Source organism: Mesoplodon densirostris, chromosome 10 (genome assembly GCF_025265405.1).
Source record: "Mesoplodon densirostris isolate mMesDen1 chromosome 10, mMesDen1 primary haplotype, whole genome shotgun sequence".
NCBI lineage: Eukaryota > Metazoa > Chordata > Mammalia > Artiodactyla > Ziphiidae > Mesoplodon > Mesoplodon densirostris.
In genome coordinates, this window is record NC_082670.1 from 43,914,957 (window position 1) to 43,934,575 (window position 19,619).

A 19,619-nucleotide genomic window follows, 5' to 3' on the forward strand; every position below is an offset into this window, starting at 1 on the left:
TTAAACTTTCAAATGGAAGGATTAACTTCTTGCAGAAGCCAAGCACCGACTATTATCAAGCATCTATTATTATTAAGAGCACCTACTAGTATCAAAAAAAACAATTTCAAAGCAAAACAAATCCTGAATCTCTTGTAGACATAAACTACAAACAGTATAAATAGTTATGGTAAAGTGGAATTGCTAATAAACTACTGAGAGACCCACGAGTCCGGAGAGGAAAATGTAGCTCATACTCTATGAGTAAGTATGGGTCCAGTCTGGACACAGAATGACCCAGTAATGTGTAAATTTACTACAGCTGTTTTTTATTGTCAAAAAGATTTTCTGTCACACATTTTGGATTCTCACTGTAATGTTACATGTATTTTATCTGTGAGCCAGGATAAGGGGAAAAGAACCATAGCTCTGGTTCTGTGTTTGGACCCACTCATTCTAGGCATACCTGGGGAGTCCACGTCCCTCCTCCTCACATCCACAATGCCCTACCCAAGTCTGCAAAGGTCTATAGATGACTTTCCACTGCCAAACAGCTAAACGGCTAATATGACACCTGTATTTTTCAGCTTTTACAGTGTTAGTGAACCCTTCATGTTTGTGTGTGTATATATGCATGTGGGGGAGGGATGAATTCGAATCTTTCTATATAACTCAGTTATAAGCTTTCATAGAGCAGGGGTATTATCTCTGTAGGACCCTTATTATCATCTTGCATTTTGTGGGTATTTGTAAATATTTAATAGAAAGAGTAAGACAACTGCTATTGAATACATAATCTCGGTGATGAGAAGAAAAAAGGTCAACTTCATGGGCAGTTTAAAAGCTCATAAAATATCAAGGAAACACAAACATGGAGATTCTCAATCCTGGTAGCACATTAGAATCACCCCAGGCAGTAAAATGCTATGCAAATGTAATCTCCCAAAATAACCTCGAGGTTACAATTACCTAATAAATTGTATTGCCTTAAAAATGTTACACACTTGAAGTGTTTCACTAATACCACACAATATATATCTTTTATAATAGGAGGCAACTACATCTGGGAATTTTTTGGCAATAAATCCCATCACAATATGTCACTATTTCTGTAGTCTGTCTTCTGTAATTATTATTTTTTTCATGTTTTTCGAAACAGAACGCTAGCTTTAGAATCAGGGTATTGACATAGATTTTCTTATAAAAAACAAATGTTACAGCTGAATACAGGATAGAGTCAAACTTTTTAAAGACAAAAAGTATCCAAACGATGAACAGAAAAGACTTCTTAAGATAGGCTTAACGTACCCTGTTATCTCAGAGAAATGGTGACTGGTGACAGGTCTCACTAGGAAAAAGAAGTCTAATAGGGTTCTTCACACATTCTTATTCCCAGGATTCTCTACTTTAAATATGCAGTATGCTTTCATCAGACTACGTAACACAACGTCTATGCTCAAGTTCAAATAAGGCATTCTATTTTGAGAAGGAGGGGAGGGGAAAGGGTGCTGATCACAGTCTCTGGGCTGCCAGTGCTAGATGCGGCAGCTCCCAGGCAGAGGGGCCATCAGGACAAGCCACTCGTAAGCCCTCATCCAGCCAAAGAAAGGACCTCAGCATGTTCCCCCATCATCCTAGGATCCTGACCCCTGCAGCTGGTCAGGCCCACTGACGGAAGCAACCAGCCTGGATGAACATGAGGGCTAGAATTTTCTGATGATGATAAAACTTATATAATTCAATCTTTTCCAGCATTTTAAAAGCTATCATGTTTCAAGCAGTGATTTATATGTAGATGCCTAAGATTGTAAAATGGTTTGCAGGGATGGTCTCCTTTTACCCACATCCTCACCCTGAGGGCCGATGATCACTTTACAAACAGAATAACAGAAAGACCCAAATTCAAGAGAGTTGGGGAGGATGGGGGGAGGGATGTTCTTTGAATGGCATGTGGTAGGAATATAAAAGGCAAAAAATATAAAACACAGTGTTTCCATATCTTCTTGTCTACACAAGGAAGCCAGTGACTAAGAGTCTTTGAGGGGAGGGGTGGAATTTCACGCACATACACAGTAATACCAATTTAGGAAGTGGCAACCAATTTTCCCCACTGCACTGTATGTACGAATATATATGGCAAAATCTACGTTCCTTTTAGTACATAATTATGTTCTGCATGGCATTTGGTCTATGAAAGAAATTACAAGACGAGGCAGTTGTGATAAACCGAAGTGCCAATGTTCAGCCTCTAGAAATCCTTTATGTGTTTTAGACTGTGGAAGACATCCAGTTTTAATTCAGTGTGTTTTCTTTTAACAATTAACCCTGGAATCATAATGGAATGATCACTTGACCAATGTAAAGGGCAATTGGTTTTACATTTAATATAGGTCCACGTTGGACAGCCTTTTTCTCCGGTGATGAATAAATACACAATCAGGTAGGAATTTAAAAGTGACCCTGAGATATACAACGACACAATGTGCTTTTCTTAACTGCAGACCCACCTTATGCTGTGCCAGTTGTGCTTTGATTTTGTCTGGGTCGTTGGCAATTTCCAGTTCAGAATCCAAAGACTTCTCTGACTCTTCCAGCCACTCCATAAGCTTACTCCAAGCTTCATGGAACTGTAAAAGAAATTCACATTTTTGTCCAGAAAGTTTTCAGACATACTCACTAGATTTGAAATCTAGTACATTTCTAAACAGAAATTGATATTAATGGAAATGTTAACAATTATACATTCAAAATTCTCCCTGAAGAAGAAAAAGAAAGAATATTTTCATCAGCAGGTTACAAAATGTCTGTTGACGCTCAACTTTTGTGGTCATGCCCCGTGGTCACTTTGTTATAACTCATTCAAACATGTCAGCTTTAACAAAAATAGAAGTGAGCCTAGAAGCAGTTAGGGAGCATCAGGCAGAACGTCCCACCCTTTCTTTTGTTTAATAAATAATGTAAGCGTAAACTGGCATGCTTTATATTATCCCATAGGTCTCTTACATTGCTTTTCATTTTTTTTCATTTGGCTTTCTGTCTGCTGTTCTGATTGGAATCTAAAATACAGCACAAATGAACTTATCTACAAAACAGAAACAGACTCACAGACATAGAGAACAGACTTGTGGTTGCCAAGGGGGAGGGACCGTGGGGGAGGGATGGAGTGGGAGTTTGGGATTAACAGATGCGAACTGGTATATATAGGATGGATAAACAACAAGGTCCTACCGTATATCACAGGGACCTATATTCAATATCCTGTGATAAACCGTAATGGAAAAAAACATGAAAAAGAATAGATAGATGTATAACTGAATCACTTTGCTGTACAGCAGAAATTAAACACAACATTATAAATCAACTATATGTCAATAAAATTAAAAAAATAATAATGTAAGCTTCCACTGTTGTCTCTTGACAGATCTGAATTTACTTCTAAGGTGGTGTTTAATTCTTATGCTAAGAAAGAGGTACAAAAAGGGAGAAGGGAAAGGATAAAGTTTGTAAATTCATTTTAACAAAAAGAGGGCATTACGTTCCTATTTAATGCAAAGATAGTTCAACATCTTTCTTGCTGCTATAGAAATCCTCACATCAATGCCTGAGCCTCACATACTGGTTTTATACTTAAGAGCACCCACAGTACTTGAGTTCTAACAAAATAGAATTCTCTTGCGCGTCTACAACCTTGAACTATTCTGGTGCTATATATACTTGATTTCAGCTGTGGTCTCTTTTCTGCTTATCATAAAGAAATAGTAGGTACTATTTTTGGATACCAAACTGGGAAATTAGTTATAAATTATTTCTTCCAAGGAACTAAAGGGAACAGATACATGACAAAAACCTAAGTAATCAAAATAAAATCTGTTTTATATCAAAGAACATTAATAGTGAAATAACGGAAAGACATTTGATACTAAACACAGTGAGAGCACAGAATCACAAAGCTGCAAAGGTCCACTGGAGACTGTCTTGTTAGAGACCTGCTTTCCCCACACGGCCGTCCCTCCCACAAATCTAATCAACTTAGACATGAAAACAGGGAGGCCAGAATAGGCACATAAATTGCCCAAGTCAGAGAACTACAGCCAAGATCTGAGCCAAAACCTGAGGTATTAGAACAAATAAATAAATAAACAGCTAGTGATGCCAGCTTGTCTTTTTTTTTGGCATGCAGGATCTTAGTTCCCCGACCAGGGATCGAACCTGTGCCCCCTGCAGTGGAAGCATGGAATTCTGACCCCTGGACCACCAGGGAAGTCCCTGTCAGCTTGTCTTTCTACAGACAGTACAGCCTATAACAACTGGATGATAAGTACAATGGTACAAACGCACAGGTTCTGAGGCTGGTCCTGCTCTCAAAACTATTTAGAAGCCGTACAAATAGAAGAAATGCCATCCTTTTGCACCGAGAACAGTGGAGAATCCTTATCAATTCAACAGACTGAGAAAATAAAATTGACTCGATAGAGAAAGGAGGAAGAAGGTGGCCGACTGGCTACTGGCACCCATGAGACTTGAGTAAATCAGATGTTCATAACTCAAAATGCCTCCACTATAGACTACAGGGCTGCACACACGGCGAGAAAAACGTCAGGCTTGGCATGAGGACTGTCTTAAAAAAACATCCAAGACCGATTCTGTTCTAGAGACTCATTTATTACATGGGACATACCATACCTCCCCCTCAAAAAGAGACACGTGGCCTGTAATCCAATCACAGCGCAATGTGTCATTTCGCCAGCCTTTAAATATTTTATGCTGGACAGCTTTAAATCCTGAAACACTGGACTCCCAGGTCATCCTCTGCATCGCCCAGCCGAGCCTAGCTCCCTAAATGACCGCGCCCAACACCAATGCCGGACAAATGCAATGGAATGGGGCAGAAAGAGTCATTATAAAATTCACCCTCAATATTACTACACAAAGTTTCTAGTAAAAATCAAAGATATATGCCAAGCAAGGTGGGTGCATCTTCCTCTTCCCTGGAGCACAGAAATGCATAACTGTACTTCTCTGTGTTTAGTCTAGAACAGAATATGAATAACAGATGAAGGAAGGAAGGAAGGAAAGTTCCATGTGAGATTCTCTAGATTTAAAAAAGCAGCCCCCCAAGATTCAAACAGTTAATTTAAAGGTGGGATGAAGCTGTATCCAAATATTAGAAAAGAAAGGAAGCCCTGCCAACAAGTGTACGGATTTGGAGAGGTGAAGAGAAACAACCAGCTCAGACCCAGAGTATGCCTTCAGAAAGATGTCTGGGGCTACACGTGAGAAAGTCTGGTTTTGGAACTAAACACAAGTAGCAATATAATAAAGCAGAATGCCTCACTCTAAGTATGAGAGTGGAGGTTGAAAGGACAAAGAAAACCAACCAACCCAACAACAAAACTGTGGAGCCCTTTTTTGTGCCCCAATGATAACCGTCCATCTGTGATATCAAGATATGATCAGTCTTTCCAAGGCTGGTCCCCAGGGCCTGAAGTTGCTGCCAGGTCAGAAAGTGATGTCATCATCCAAACTGAGGCCATGGCCTTTTTAGGAAATAAACACCTTGGCTTCATGCCATGATTGTTACACAAAGCACAGCCTGCCATAAAAGCACTTTAATAACATAACGTGTATTTAATAACATAACATAGACCTGATTCATTGCCAAGTTCAGAGGATCTTTATAAAGGTTTACCTGCTTGGCCCTCTTCCTTGCATCGTCCAAAGATCTTCCTCTTTCTACTAAGCGCTGGACCACTTTCTCCCAGCGGCTCTGTACACTGATAAGCAGATTCTTAATGAGAACGACATCTTGTTTCTGACTGAAATACTTCAGGTGGGTTCCAGTTTTGTCCAGCTCTATGATCTGCTCCCGGTGAGAATTTACTTCATTGGCAAAGACCTTTCCCAAAAAAAAGGAAGGTGGGTACAATCAGAAACAAAGGAAAAACGCATCTATCTTGAAAATACTTCCGGGCTCATAAGCTGGTTTCAAAGGACAAAAGAAAGTGTTCAAACTACCAAATTTATGCTTTTGCCATTAAAACAGCCTGATGTCTAAAAAGGTCTGAGAAGGGAATGCTGTCCATCCGGGATGCAGCTTACCTTGTGTTCATCAATTTGAAACAAGATGGTGTCCAAGATAAGGCTTGGCCGGGAAGCCACGTTTAGGGTCTGCTCCGCCTGGGTGAGCCAGTTGATGAAGTCCTGGAGGGAACTGTGGAATTCCATTGCCAAGGTGAGGGCCTCTTCCAGTTTAACCTGCAAAGACAGATTATTTAGTATTTCATGATATTCAAGGTTTCCCACCTCTCCCCTCCCCGCCCCAACAAGTTTAACCACTCTCTGGCAGATTTCCTTCCCATCCATACTTTATTTATGCATAGTCTATATCCCCCAAACAGTTTTTGAATACTGGCTAACCAAGCCCCTTCAAGTTTAGTAAGAAGCATCTCACTGCAGCTAAAACCATTTTAATATACACTAAAACTGTGGTTTGGGGACAATTAATCACAGAATTACTAAACAGAATCTAGAAAAAGAAAATTTGACATGCATACAATTCATTTTGGAGGTCAAAATACTATGGAATATATATACATTATGCTCTGTCAGCAAGGGCCTATAATCTAGTATTCCTAGCCTATCATTTTTATAGCATTAAATAGCAAGATTTTTAATTCCCCCTCATGGATTTTTGTTATGTAAGTGCTTATTATATGTACAATCATCTCACTTTCTTGGTCTCCCTCCCTCCCCACCCCCGCCTTACATACAGCCTGCCTTTTGCTTAATAAATGTGATTAGAATTACTTAACCACCCAGAATTCCAGTGGTTCACAGATTTAAACTATACCTAGTTAACACTTGATCTATGATATACCTTTATCTATGTCTGAATAGATTCCTTCAACTGTGTTCTCCTGCATTAAAACAGAATACTGTTTTCAGCTGAGCCCATGAAATGTCCAAACATATACAAAGAAAACTTAAACATGAATCATTAGATGTTCCACTGACAATTCTACTCGGAGATAAGGTAAGACCCATGAAATGAAACAATGAAAACATTCACTCTATGATATTCATCAAGGCACATACCTTCCTTTCATTGAGCTTGGTTTCCACCGATTCCCATTTTTCTTTCAAGTTATTTATGTCTTGGTCAATATTTGTCTCTGCAGATTTGGGGCATCTTGCAAGCATCTGCTGGCCTTTCTGCATCAGACTCTTATATGTTTCTTCTTTAACATCAAAGGCAGCACAGATTTCCTAAATGGAGATATTCCCCACCCCCGACGTTATATCATTTTTAAGAGAACAAAATCTCAGAACTCTTTTTCCATGTCATCAATCCCAAGCCCCTTATTATATACTCAACTCCGTCCAGCACACAGAATAACCCTGACACATTCAAACTTTCCACTATACTGAAAGAACACCTAAACCTATAGCCACACTCTGCCTACCAAGAAATCTTAGAAATGGTGCTATTGTTATCAATCCACCCCACAAGTGAAGCAGTAACGTTAAATGTTATCAAGAAAGGTTTCAATGTACAGTAACCAATCAGCTCTGTGAACTTGGGCGAGCAACGTAACTTCCCTGAGCCTCGATTTCCTTCTCTGTAAAATGGGTTCTCTAAGTCTCTCCTCGGAACACAAAACAACGACTGTAATATTGTTTTTTTGGTACAATTTAATTCTATGCTCAGAAGACACACAGTGGATAGAAGGTCAAGACCCAGTACAGTAAGACATTTAAGTTGATGACACAGACTTTGGAATCACAGTAGCCAAACTTGTGGTCCTACGAATATTCTTCTCAGTTATAACATTTCTAAAGCTTTCCACTAGAATGCAGTGTGTATCTTCTATAGAGAATATAAAAATACTGCTTAAACAAATTTAGAATTTAAGATAAATGAAACACCAGTTACACTCACGTCAAAAGTAAGACCAGTTCTATTCCATTGATTCAATTACAATGTGAGTCAAATCATAGCTCCCACTGAAAAATTACATACTATCTAACATTTCCAACTTTTTAATTTTTAAAATTGAGATACAATCCATAAAAATCAGCATTTTAAAGTCTAAAATTCAGTGTTTTTAGTATATTCATAAGGCTGTGCAACCATCACTACTAATTCTAGAACATTTTTATTGTCTCAAAACTTTGTAATTTCTTAAACCTTAAAAAAATCCCTCTCTCAACATATTTACAATATCACCCACTGAAAGCTTTTAATCAAAGCAAAGCTTCTAAATACAGCTAAATCTCAGGAAACAGTAATACTCCAAGTTTTCTTGTTTCCTTCATGTCTAAAAGAACCAAATCAAAAGAACATGACTAAAACACTATTACAAGTATCAGTAACTCTTTAGAATTTCTTAAATCATGGAATTCTATAATCTGGCAAATGATATCAGCAAACATCCTACCCAAACCAAATATGCTGATAAGTAATATTTTTCTAAAATAAAATATTCTAAAGATAAGCTCTTTGCTTTCCAACTTTTTACTTATATTCTTCTAAATTACCATTTAAAAATATTTGTTTATTAGAGAACCATCTCATGCATGTTTGTTCAAGAATTCATTAAACTTATACTTAATGGACTGTAATAGCTATGCAAGTACTTCTAGGAAAGTAAGGAGGTATCTGGAAGACAGCCAAATTTTATGGAAAAGACAAGTGCTCCCAAGTTATTTAGTCAATTATTTTTTCAGTGAACAAATGGGTCCCTTGTGGCACCAAGAAAACAACATATTAACAACAAGAAAACCACATACACAATGATTTTCTAAAAGAAGGAATAGAGATTCTAGAAAATTCTCTACAGGATTAATAGGATTCATTTTAACTGCTTATGGCAATTGTGAAATGAATAAGATGTTACTTCTGTTGTATTTCTTCACTCCACCTACAAGATGGTCACTTCCTCTCCAAATCATCAAATTCAAAATTATTCCCAACAAGTGCAGTTTTATTAGTAAGATCTTACAACAACACTAGGCATGACTAAAGAGTACAGACTTTCACGTACAGTGGCCCATTTCTTTTGCCAAATCCCTAAGTACTTCTACTTTTATTTCCTAAGAAGCATTCAACATTTGAAAAAGACTGTTTTCTCTTAGAACTTTTAGAGCTAAATTATGATGGGACATGAATAGGAAATGTCAATAGGTCAAATGTAGTCTAAATTTAATTTCTCAGCCCATACTCCTAGGAAAGAAAGCCAGAGTCTCAAGTTTCATTATTTTTCCTCCTTATCTTTAAGAGTTGACAGCCTACAGACTCTGGGCGGGAACAGCCCGCAGGCATGATGTGATGCTCCAGGTCAGACAATTAAACAGAAGCCTCCTCTTGTCCAAACCTGGTGGGTGTGAGGTTGAAGATACGGCCCCAACACCATTAAAAGGAGCAAATATGTAACTTCGTTTTCACAGAACAAGAACATATTCTCCAGCCTTCCATGAAACTGGGTGGGAATCTCATGCTCACAGCAGTAACTGTTAAGTCTCTTCTGATTCCTTTAGGGATTTTTCTTTCCACTCAAGGAGCCACAGTTTATAATTTACCCAATGTTATATTACTATCCATACAAGTTTATCATTTTATGGGGGAAGGTTTGCTTCTAAAAAATGCCTAGACCGCTAAAACCTCTTTTCATACACTGACACACTAAACTTTAAAATAAAGAATAGGTTCTGACTTCAAAAATTTAATCAACAGCGTTTCTAGCACTTACACACAGAGATTTCCGCTGCAAAACTGGATATCCTTTAAACCTTCTCCCACAGTTTATTTATCACCAGGGCCTACACAAAATAGTCAGTTTCTTAATCTGAGGCTAGAGCTGTAGGAAATAATATAATTACCATGTGGGCATTAAGCTGTTCCCTGGCTGTTTCCGGTAAACCTCCCAGAGGCTTGGATGCTAACAGATGGCGCTCCGTGTCGGTCAGCCACTGTTGCAAATCCTCGATTTCGCCGTGGAACCCTTTAGCCTGGAGTGAGAGAGAGGTTCAAGTTTGGGCCCCAGATATGGTCACTTTGAAGCCAAAAATGAAGCTTAAACAACCCCAGCCTGCTAAGCCTCTCCATGCATTCTGAACAAGGGCAGGGGCCTCTGGACCACTTGCTTTTCTTCAGCAGGAGAACCAGCAATAAAACTACCATGCTAAGAACTGGAGAGCTGTGTTCTTCTCAGCTCTGTCCTTTATCCCACTTTTTTTTTACTCTTCTCCTTGAAGTATAAAAACTAATAAACAGGGGTGTGAAAACCAATAAAAGAATGCCATGCCATCTTGGTGTTGAAGGCACCAGAAAGTTTCAGGATTTATTCTCTCATTCACCTGGCGTAAGGCACCATCCAGCTGCTGCTTCCTTTGTTCTGTTTTTTCCAAAACATTTTGCCAGCGTTGATTCAAAACCTCTAGTTTGTTCTGAAGGTTGCTCGCTTCTTCTCCGGCACTTGATTTGATCAGATCATTTCCTGCTTTATTCACGGCTTCCACGGTGGACTGATGGGCTAATACATCATTTTGGAGCACCTGAAAATATTCAGATTAACACTTAATATGTTCGCTAGCTTGTAACATGCTAGCATTGCTTCTAATGAAATTCTTTTATTTCCTGGTTATGAAACGTTCTGAAGCTACAACATATATGTAGAGTTTTAATACTAATGAACTTTTTAAAATGGTGAACTTCCTTTCCCTTAACTTTGCAGCTTTATTGGCTATCTCTTCAATCTAACAACATCCCCTGAAATGATTATGTTGAGAACCTTGCTAGTTCTTCCCACTAGAAGAGTTTTGCAATTGATGACATTAAGTATATAGAGATTATAGTTAAAAGGCTCTAAAAATATTCATTTGATTCAAGCTCACTTTAATTGAACTTAATTTCCATGTCTTGAATAAACAGTTTCGAAGATATATATTGCTATATATTCAAACATAAAATTAATACATTGCCATGTTTTACAATTAGCACAATTAAAAAGGAAACATAAGAGGTTATGACAAGCAACAATATGCCAATAAAATGGACAACCTGGAAGAAATGGACAAATTCTTAGAAATGCACAACTTTCTGAGACTGAATCAGGAAGAAATAGAAAATATGAACAGACCAATCACAAACACTGAAATTGAAACTGTGAGTAAAAATCTTCCAACAAACAAAAGCCCAGGACCAGATGGCTTCACAGGCGAATTCTATCAAACATTTAGAGAAGAGCTAACACCTATCCTTCTCAAACTCTTCCAAAATATAGCAGAGGGAGGAACACTCCCAAACTCATTCTACAAGGCCACCATCACCCTGATACCAAAACCAGACAAAGATGTCACAAAGAAAGAAAACTACAGGCCAATACCACTGATGAACATAGATGCAAAAATCCTCAACAAAACACTAGCAAACAGAATCCAACAGCACATTAAAAGGATCATATAACATGATCAAGCGGGGTTTTTTCCAGGAATGCAAGGATTCTTCAATATACGCAAATCAATCAACGTGATACACCATATTAACAAATTGAAGGAGAAAAACCATATGATCATCTCAATAGATGCAGAGAAAGCTTTCAACAAAATTCAACACACATTTATGATAAAAACCCTTCAGAACATACAGTAAGTTCCCTTTAGGCATTCAGGGAACTTACCTCAATATAATAAAGGCCATATGTGACAAACCCACAGCCAACATCATCCTCAATGGTGAAAAACCTGAAACCATTTCCACTAAGATCAGGAACAAGACAAGGTTGCCCACTCTCACCACTATTACTCAACATAGTTTTGGAAGTTTTAGCCACAGCAACCAGAGAAAAAAAGAAATAAAAGGAATCCAGATAGGAAAAGAAGAGGTAAGGCTGTCACTGTTTGCAGATGACATGATACTATACATAAAGAATGCTAAAGATGCTACCAGAAAATTACTAGAGCTAATCAATGAATTTGGTAAAGTAGCAGGATACAAAATGAATGCACAGAAATCTCTTGCATTCCTGTACACTAATGATGAAAAATCTGAAAGTGAAATCAAAGAAACACTCCCATTTACCATTGCAACAAAAAGAATAAAATATCTAGGAATAAACCTACCTAAGGAGCCAAAAGACCTATATGCAGAAAATTATAAGACACTGATGAAAGAAATTAAAGATGATACAAATAGATGGAGAGATATACCATGTTCTTGGATTGGAAGAATCAACATTGTGAAAATGACTATACTACCCAAAGCAATCTACAGATTCAATGCAATCCCTGTCAAACTACCACTGGCATTTCTCACAGAACTAGAACAAAAAATTTCAAAATTTGTTTGGAAACACAGAAGTCCCCGAATAGCCAAAGCAATCTTGAGAACGAAAAACGGAGCTGGAGGAATCAGGCTGCTTGACTTCAGACTATATTACAAAGCTACAGTAATCAAGGCAGTATGGTACTGGCACAAAAACAGAAATATAGATCAATGGAACAGGACAGAAAGCCCAGAAATAAACCCCCGCACATATGGTCACCTTACCTTTGATAAAGGAGGCAAGAATATACAGTGGAGAAAAGATAGCCTCCCCAATAAATGGTGCTGGGAAACCTGGACAGCTACATGTAAAAGAATGAAAGTAGAACACTCCCTAACACCATACACAAAAATAAACTCAAAATGGATTAAAGACCTAAATGTAAGGCCAGACACTATCAAACTCTTAGAGGAAAACACAGGCAGAACACTCTATGACATAAATCACAGCAAGATCCTTTTCGACCCACCTCCTAGAGAAATGGAAATTGATAACAAAAATAAACAAATGGGATCTAATGAAAGTTAAAAGCTTTTGCACAGCAAAGGAAACCATAAACAAGACGAAAAGACAACCCTCACAATGGGAGAAAATATTTGCAAATGAAGCAACTGACAAAGGATTAATCTCCAAAATATACAAGCAGCTCATGCAGCTCTATAACAAAAAAACAAACAAGCCAATCCAAAAATGGGCAGAAGACCTAAATAGACATTTCTCCAAAGAACATATACAGACTGCCAACAAACACATGAAAGAATGCTCAACATCATTAATCACGAGAGAAACACAAATCAAAACTACAATGAGATACGATCTCACACCGTTCAGAATGGCCATCATCAAAAAATCTACAAACAATTAATGCTGGAGACGGTGTGGAGAAAAGGGAACACTCTTGCACTGCTGGTGGGAATGTAAATTGGTACAGCCACTATGGAGAACAGTATGGAGGTTCCTTAAAAAACTACAAATAGAACTACCATATGACCCAGCAATCCCACTACTGGGCATATACCCTGAAAAAACCATAATTCAAAAAGAGTCATGTACCACAATGCTCACTGCAGCTCTATTTACAATAGCCAGACATGGAAGCAACCTAAGTGTCCATCGACAGATGAATGGATAAAGAAGATGTGGCACATATATACAATGGAATATTACTCAGTCATAAAAAGAAACGAAATTGAGTTATTTGTCGTGAGGTGGATGGACCTAGAGTCTGTCATACAGAGTAAGTCAGAAAGAGAAAAACAAACACCGTATGCTAACACATATACATGGAATCTAGGAAAAAAAAAGTGGTCATGAAGAACCTAGGGGCAAGATGGCAATAATGGTGCAGACCTACTAGAGAATGGACTTGAGGATATGGGGAGGGGGAAGGGTAAGCTGGGACAAAGTGAGAGAGTGGCATGGACATATATACACTACCAAACGTAAAACAGATAGCTAGGCGGAAGCAGCTGCATAGCACAGGGAGATCGGCTCCGTGCTTTGTGACCACCTAGAAGGGTGGGATAGGGAGGGTGGCAGGGAGGGAGACGCAAGAGGGAAGAGATATGGGGATATATGTATATGTATAACTGATCCACTTTGTTATAAAGCAGAAACTAACACACCATTGTAAAGCAATTATACTCCAATAAAGATGTAAAAAAAAAAAAAGGAAACAAATGATCACAGAATACCCTTTTATCATCTCTGGTTTTAAGGGTGCTAGAATTAACTGCTCAGGGGATAGGAACGAACCCCAGGAGGCCCTAACATTAAAGGGAAAGACATTTCACCATTTACTGGGGAATACGTGAGTCCAGCATTCCACAATTTAGCTGTTCTCTTACTAGAAAATACAATATGAAATGCCTATGACAGATCCCAGTAAATAATGCCTTCTTATTCTATTATCTGGTGGGAATATAAGAATAGATTAATAACATTTAAATGCACTAACATGGGGCAAGAGTGGTAAGTGCAAAGAACAACTGCAGGCTAAAAAAAACAATTTCTTATACTGAAAAGAATTACCTCAAAGAACAAATACAGCTTAGTAACAGTTTCCTTTCAAGAAGACTGCTATGCTTTTGGAAACCAGAAGAAACCTTCCTCTACTGTTGGTAAAAGTCTGTGATAACCCTTCCCCCTACACTCAGACTCGGGTTGGCAACAGGAGAGAAGAGGAGTGTCATCTGTCATCCTGGGAGGGACAACCCACATCTGGGAAACCCAGACCAGAAGGATTTCAGCCAAGGGCACGAACCGTCCATGATCACTGTTCCTCTGACTCCATCCACTTGTGTTCTGGGGCATCTGGTGAGGGAGGTTTTTCAAAAGCTATGAAATCAACTGAGTAAGGAGTGATCTTTATAAGAAGCAGGTACTTGGATATGTTAACGTAGGCATCACTTTCAAAAGTAAGAGTTAAATATTTTCACAGTCAAAACATAAAAGATAATTCTATAAAATTCGTTCTTATAAATGGTCGGAGCCCTGCTACATAAGCCACGGCCTAGGAGCCAGAGAAGAAGGCGGGACAGGGATGGGAATCTCCCCTCCCTTCCTCCAGCAACTGTGCTGGCAATTCTGAGTCCTTGAACCTTGAGCTTCAGAAATGGAAGCAGAGTGGGGAGTGAAGGATTGGGAGTTTGGGGCCAGCAGATGCCAACTAGTATATATGGAGGGTGGGTAAACAACAAGGTCCTATTGTATACCACAGGGAACTATATTCAATATCCTGTGATAAAATATAATGGAAAAGAATATATATGTATAACTGAATCACTTTGCTGTACAGCGGAAATTAACACAACATTGTAAATCAACTATACTTCAATAAATTTTTTTAAAAAAGAAAGAAATGGAAGGAGGAAAGATCCCTGACTAAAGGAAACTAAAGGTCCCTAACTCATCTCCGCCAAAATAACTGGACCAGGGTGCCGCATGTTCCCACCTCTACCATCTTCTACAAAGTTCCTGTCACTGATGTATGTGACTTTTAGGACAATGCTTGAGTTTATGAAAATGTAAATGCTATAAACTCACCCTATGAGAATAAACATTTTGGTTACATGCAGAGTCAGTCTGACTGGTCATTATTGCTCTTAGCAAAGGTATAATATAGATATTATATGAGGACAAATATTAATGATGCAAAATAAGTCCTAATTGCTCAATCAGATATGGCTGGGCAATGATTAGAAATACAGACAGAAAGAGGTAAAAAAGGAAGAAAAATTTTAATTAGGGAACAGTTACTGTGGGGAAACACATGAAGGAAGAAGAACTAAAGCAAGAATAATCAAAAATATCATGATCTTAAAGTGCTATAAACCTCTTATTTTAAAATGCTGTTAATATGTAAAATAATCAAATGCTCCTATATGATAATCAAGGAAAACTTATTTAAGATTAGGATTAAGGACCTAACTTTTTTTTTTTTTGCAGTACGCGGGCCTCTCACTGCTGTGGCCTCTCCCGTTGCGGAGCACAGGCTCCGGACGCGCAGGCTCAGCAGCCATGGCTCACGGGCCCAGCCGCTCCGCGGCATGTGGGATCTTCCCGGACCGGGGCACGAACCCGTGTCCCCTGCATCGGCAGGCGGACTCTCAACCACTGCGCCACCAGGGAAGCCCAGGACCTAACTTTAAGTAAGGTAAAACTATAATGTGAATGTTAAAAGTACTATGAAAGCCTGCTGAATGTCAGGATAAACTCTACTGGGCATAAATTCTATTCATTAAGCCTCATTGACTTAAGATGGGGAATTTTCTGTTAATAATCATCAACCACGTGCCACAAAGATGACAACAATATGAAACTATTTTGCATATATCTCAAGATAAAAATTTTCCACTTATAAGCTTTCAATCAAGTACATGACATGTAAAAACTCTTCTAAACATAATAAATAGTTTTAAAAACTACCTTGGAAAGAAAAGGACTAAGACACAAAAAGCCAGTGAAAAGTAAGAGAAAGAAACAGAAGGACAAACCCCAACATGATGAGAGATGTACAGACAGACAGAAGTATATGACAAGCCAAAAAGCAGCAAGGGAGAGACGCATGGAGGGAAGGGTGACCACAGGAAACACACACAGAAGCTGCAGGACAACTGTGACTTGTCAGGCTGCCCCCAACAGCTTTTAAAACTATGTTACCTTCATCCAAGCACAGGTATAATCAGAAATTTAAACCTCCAGTGTTGGTCATGCAGTCCTCCTAAAATTTAGCCAGAAATTCCCCATTCTTGCTATTTTTGACAATAACTGCCTTGACCGATGAGAAAAACATTTTGATTATCACCTTTTAAGAAGTGCATTTTAAGTAGTTCAACCTTATGTTGCCAATGTCAAATAGGAACGTGGGCTAAAACCATAAATGCCTAAAAAAGCAGCAGACCAGAAACATCTGGTGACACTAGAAATGCAGAGAGAAGAAGGAGAGGCTGCCGTAACAGCTACGTACATGATGCTTGGCGAGTTCAATTTCAATGGCCTTGGGGTCTCCTCCAACAGGCTTCTGTTCGCTGAGCAAGCCCTCGGTGTGCGTGAGCCACGCCAGCAACTCGTCCAGCGCGTGCTGGAACTGCCCCAGTGCTAACAGAGCGCCCTCCAGCTTGTGCTGCAGACAGAGAGGAGAGGAAGACAATTGATCCACGAGTCTGACAGGACGGATGACCCATATTTATAAAACAAGAGTGAACTGTTCAATTGCTTCATGCTGCATAAGTCTTTAAGCAAATCCAGTGAAGCCCAATCATCATATCCTCACATATTTTAAGTTTGAAATTTTGTGGTTAAAAAAACAGCATGTGAGAAGCAGGAAAAGTTCCAAGGAAATAAGAGAATTTAGGGGCTCCTGAAGTTTATGTCCAGGATCCTAATTTTACTTTTTAACAGTTATTTTACATTATTATATGAGCCTGAAATTGGTATTTACCTGTCTGTTGATGATCCTCTCATCCAGACTGTCCCATATCAATTTCAGCTCCATCAGTGGGTCCTGAACAGTGTGTTTATCACTTTCTTCTGTTACTTTCTTTAGCAGGAGCTCTGCCTGATGGTTCAGTCTCTCCATTTCTATCTGTTGTTGATACGCCTCTGACTTAAATTGCTATTTTTTTAAAAAAGGAGGCATACAAGGAAAATTTGTTATACATCAGTAACTTTATTTTTTTGGAATTTTTGAATTTTATTTTATTTATATTTTTAAACAGCAGGTTCTCTTCAGTAACTTTAAACAAACCACAATTCTACAGGTTAGGTGTTTGTTCTAATTCACACTTTTTATTGGGGTGGGGTGAAGAGGAATTAACACAGAGTTTACTGATGAAAAAACTGTAGATAAAAAATGATTAAAAGAAATCTTTTCTCACACCTGAAACTAGCACAACATTGTAAATCAACTATACTCCAGTATAAAATAAAAATTAAATTAAGAAAAAGAAATATTTTCTCTTCATTCAACGTTTTCTGATGGAACAATTTTTTATTTATAATTTTGCTATTTCACTTCTGTTCTCTATAATAAAGAACTAACAAATTTCAAGGATGAACTTCTTCCAGTGTCTAATTATACATATTCAATAAATGAGCTCTGAAATTATAGGAAAGAAGAAAACAAAATATATATTGACATATATGAAACCCAGAAAAAAAAATCTCTAAGAAACTCACATTAATATTTCCTGCTCAAAACACACACACACATCTTGAAGTCACTGAATACTCTGTGTTTTCTGTAGCTATGCTGTGTTTATTTATTTATTTATATTATTTTTCTTTGTGGCCATGCTATGCGGCTTGCGGGATCTTAGTTCCCTGACCAGGGATCAAACCCGGGCCCCGGCAGTGAAAGTGCTGAGTCCTAACCAATGGACCACCAGGGAGTTCCCTGCTATGCTGTGCTTATTAGTATTTATTTACCCTTTGCACTGACTCAGAATAACATTACTCTCACTTGGTGCTTAATGACATGTAGCTAATAATCCTGGCTTTGCCAACCAATACAGGTTAACCAGTGGTTACATGTAATAGGAAACTGTATTTTCATAAAGTATTGATTTTAATCTCTAATAGTAAATAATTAAATAATAAACAATTAATGGCTAAGCAGTCTCAATTTTTTTCAAGCAAATTAAAATAATAATTAAAAATAATAACAAAAGCATAGTGAACACTTGCTATAGTCAAGTTGTTCTCAATAAACTTATAAAGAAAATCATTTTATCCCCAATTAAGCTAAGGACACAGAAGTGAGAGCAGTTAGATAACTTTTCTGAGGCCATCTGGCTAGTAAGTGGATGAAGGGAGATGCAACTTCAGACACCTGATTTCAGGGCAAACACCTCATCCAGCGTGCTGTATGAAAACTGCTGAGCTATATGTAAAACCCAAAATAAACCCTCCTCCACACCTGTAATTGTACATAAAGGATATCATGTGTTTACTACATGAGCCGACAGAGTAAAAAAAAAAAAAAACACAATCTAATGATGGTAACAGTAAAATTCTCAAGAAGAAACAATTTTTTTCTAAATGAAATATTCTATATCACACTTAGAGATAAAAATGCTACTCTTTTAAAGCCAGATAATAATTTTACGTAAAAATCTAGTAGAGTTCATTGAAAGGGCTGGGATGTCTCTGTAGATAGAGACTTTAAAATTAGGGAGGAAATAGCTGCTCCCACTTTGATAAATGAGCATCAGCACAGAGGAATTCAGAGGAAACAGTTCAGCCATTTTCACAGCTGGAGATCAAGAACCACAAAGGAAAAAAAATTACAGAGGAAAGCAGATGGGAAACAACAAGCATTTACAAAACAAACATTTTGGGAAACACTATGATCCCATCCAATCCCATCCACCCACAGGATCCTTCTTTAGCCTGTTGGACTAATTGGATTACTCTGAACACAACGAAGAAAACAGAAATGTTGCTGTATATGTATCAGTGACAATAACACACTACAGAATAATAAAGTTCTAAAAATCCTTACAGTATAGTATACATATGAAATATGTCAAACACACACACACACACACACACACACACACACACACGCCCTCAGACCTCATCCTACACCCAGTATGAGGATATATAAAAGGCTATAAATCAAATCTTAGGAGTGCTTGACTCTTGGTACATAACATTTTGTTTTGCTAATTTGCATTTTCTGATTTTTCTATAATGAACAGGAATTGATTTAGTAAGAAAAACTACTAGTATTTTGTATCCTTTATTTAACGAGCACTTATACATAACCTATTATGTGCGGGCACTATATTAAACCAGTTCCATAATCAAAATGTA

The 19,619-nt window shown here is 38.1% G+C and overlaps 1 protein-coding gene across 1 annotated transcript in view; it reads right to left on the reverse strand.

Moving 5' to 3' along the window:
• Positions 1–19,619, reverse strand: part of LOC132497793 (dystonin-like) — a 504,834-nt gene that overhangs the window by 28,913 nt on the left and 456,302 nt on the right. The window contains 8 exon segments of the mRNA XM_060111281.1: positions 2,487–2,606; positions 5,669–5,875; positions 6,079–6,234; positions 7,075–7,245; positions 9,859–9,987; positions 10,336–10,533; positions 16,771–16,926; positions 17,245–17,418. Coding sequence (XP_059967264.1) covers positions 2,487–2,606; positions 5,669–5,875; positions 6,079–6,234; positions 7,075–7,245; positions 9,859–9,987; positions 10,336–10,533; positions 16,771–16,926; positions 17,245–17,418 — 1,311 coding nt within the window.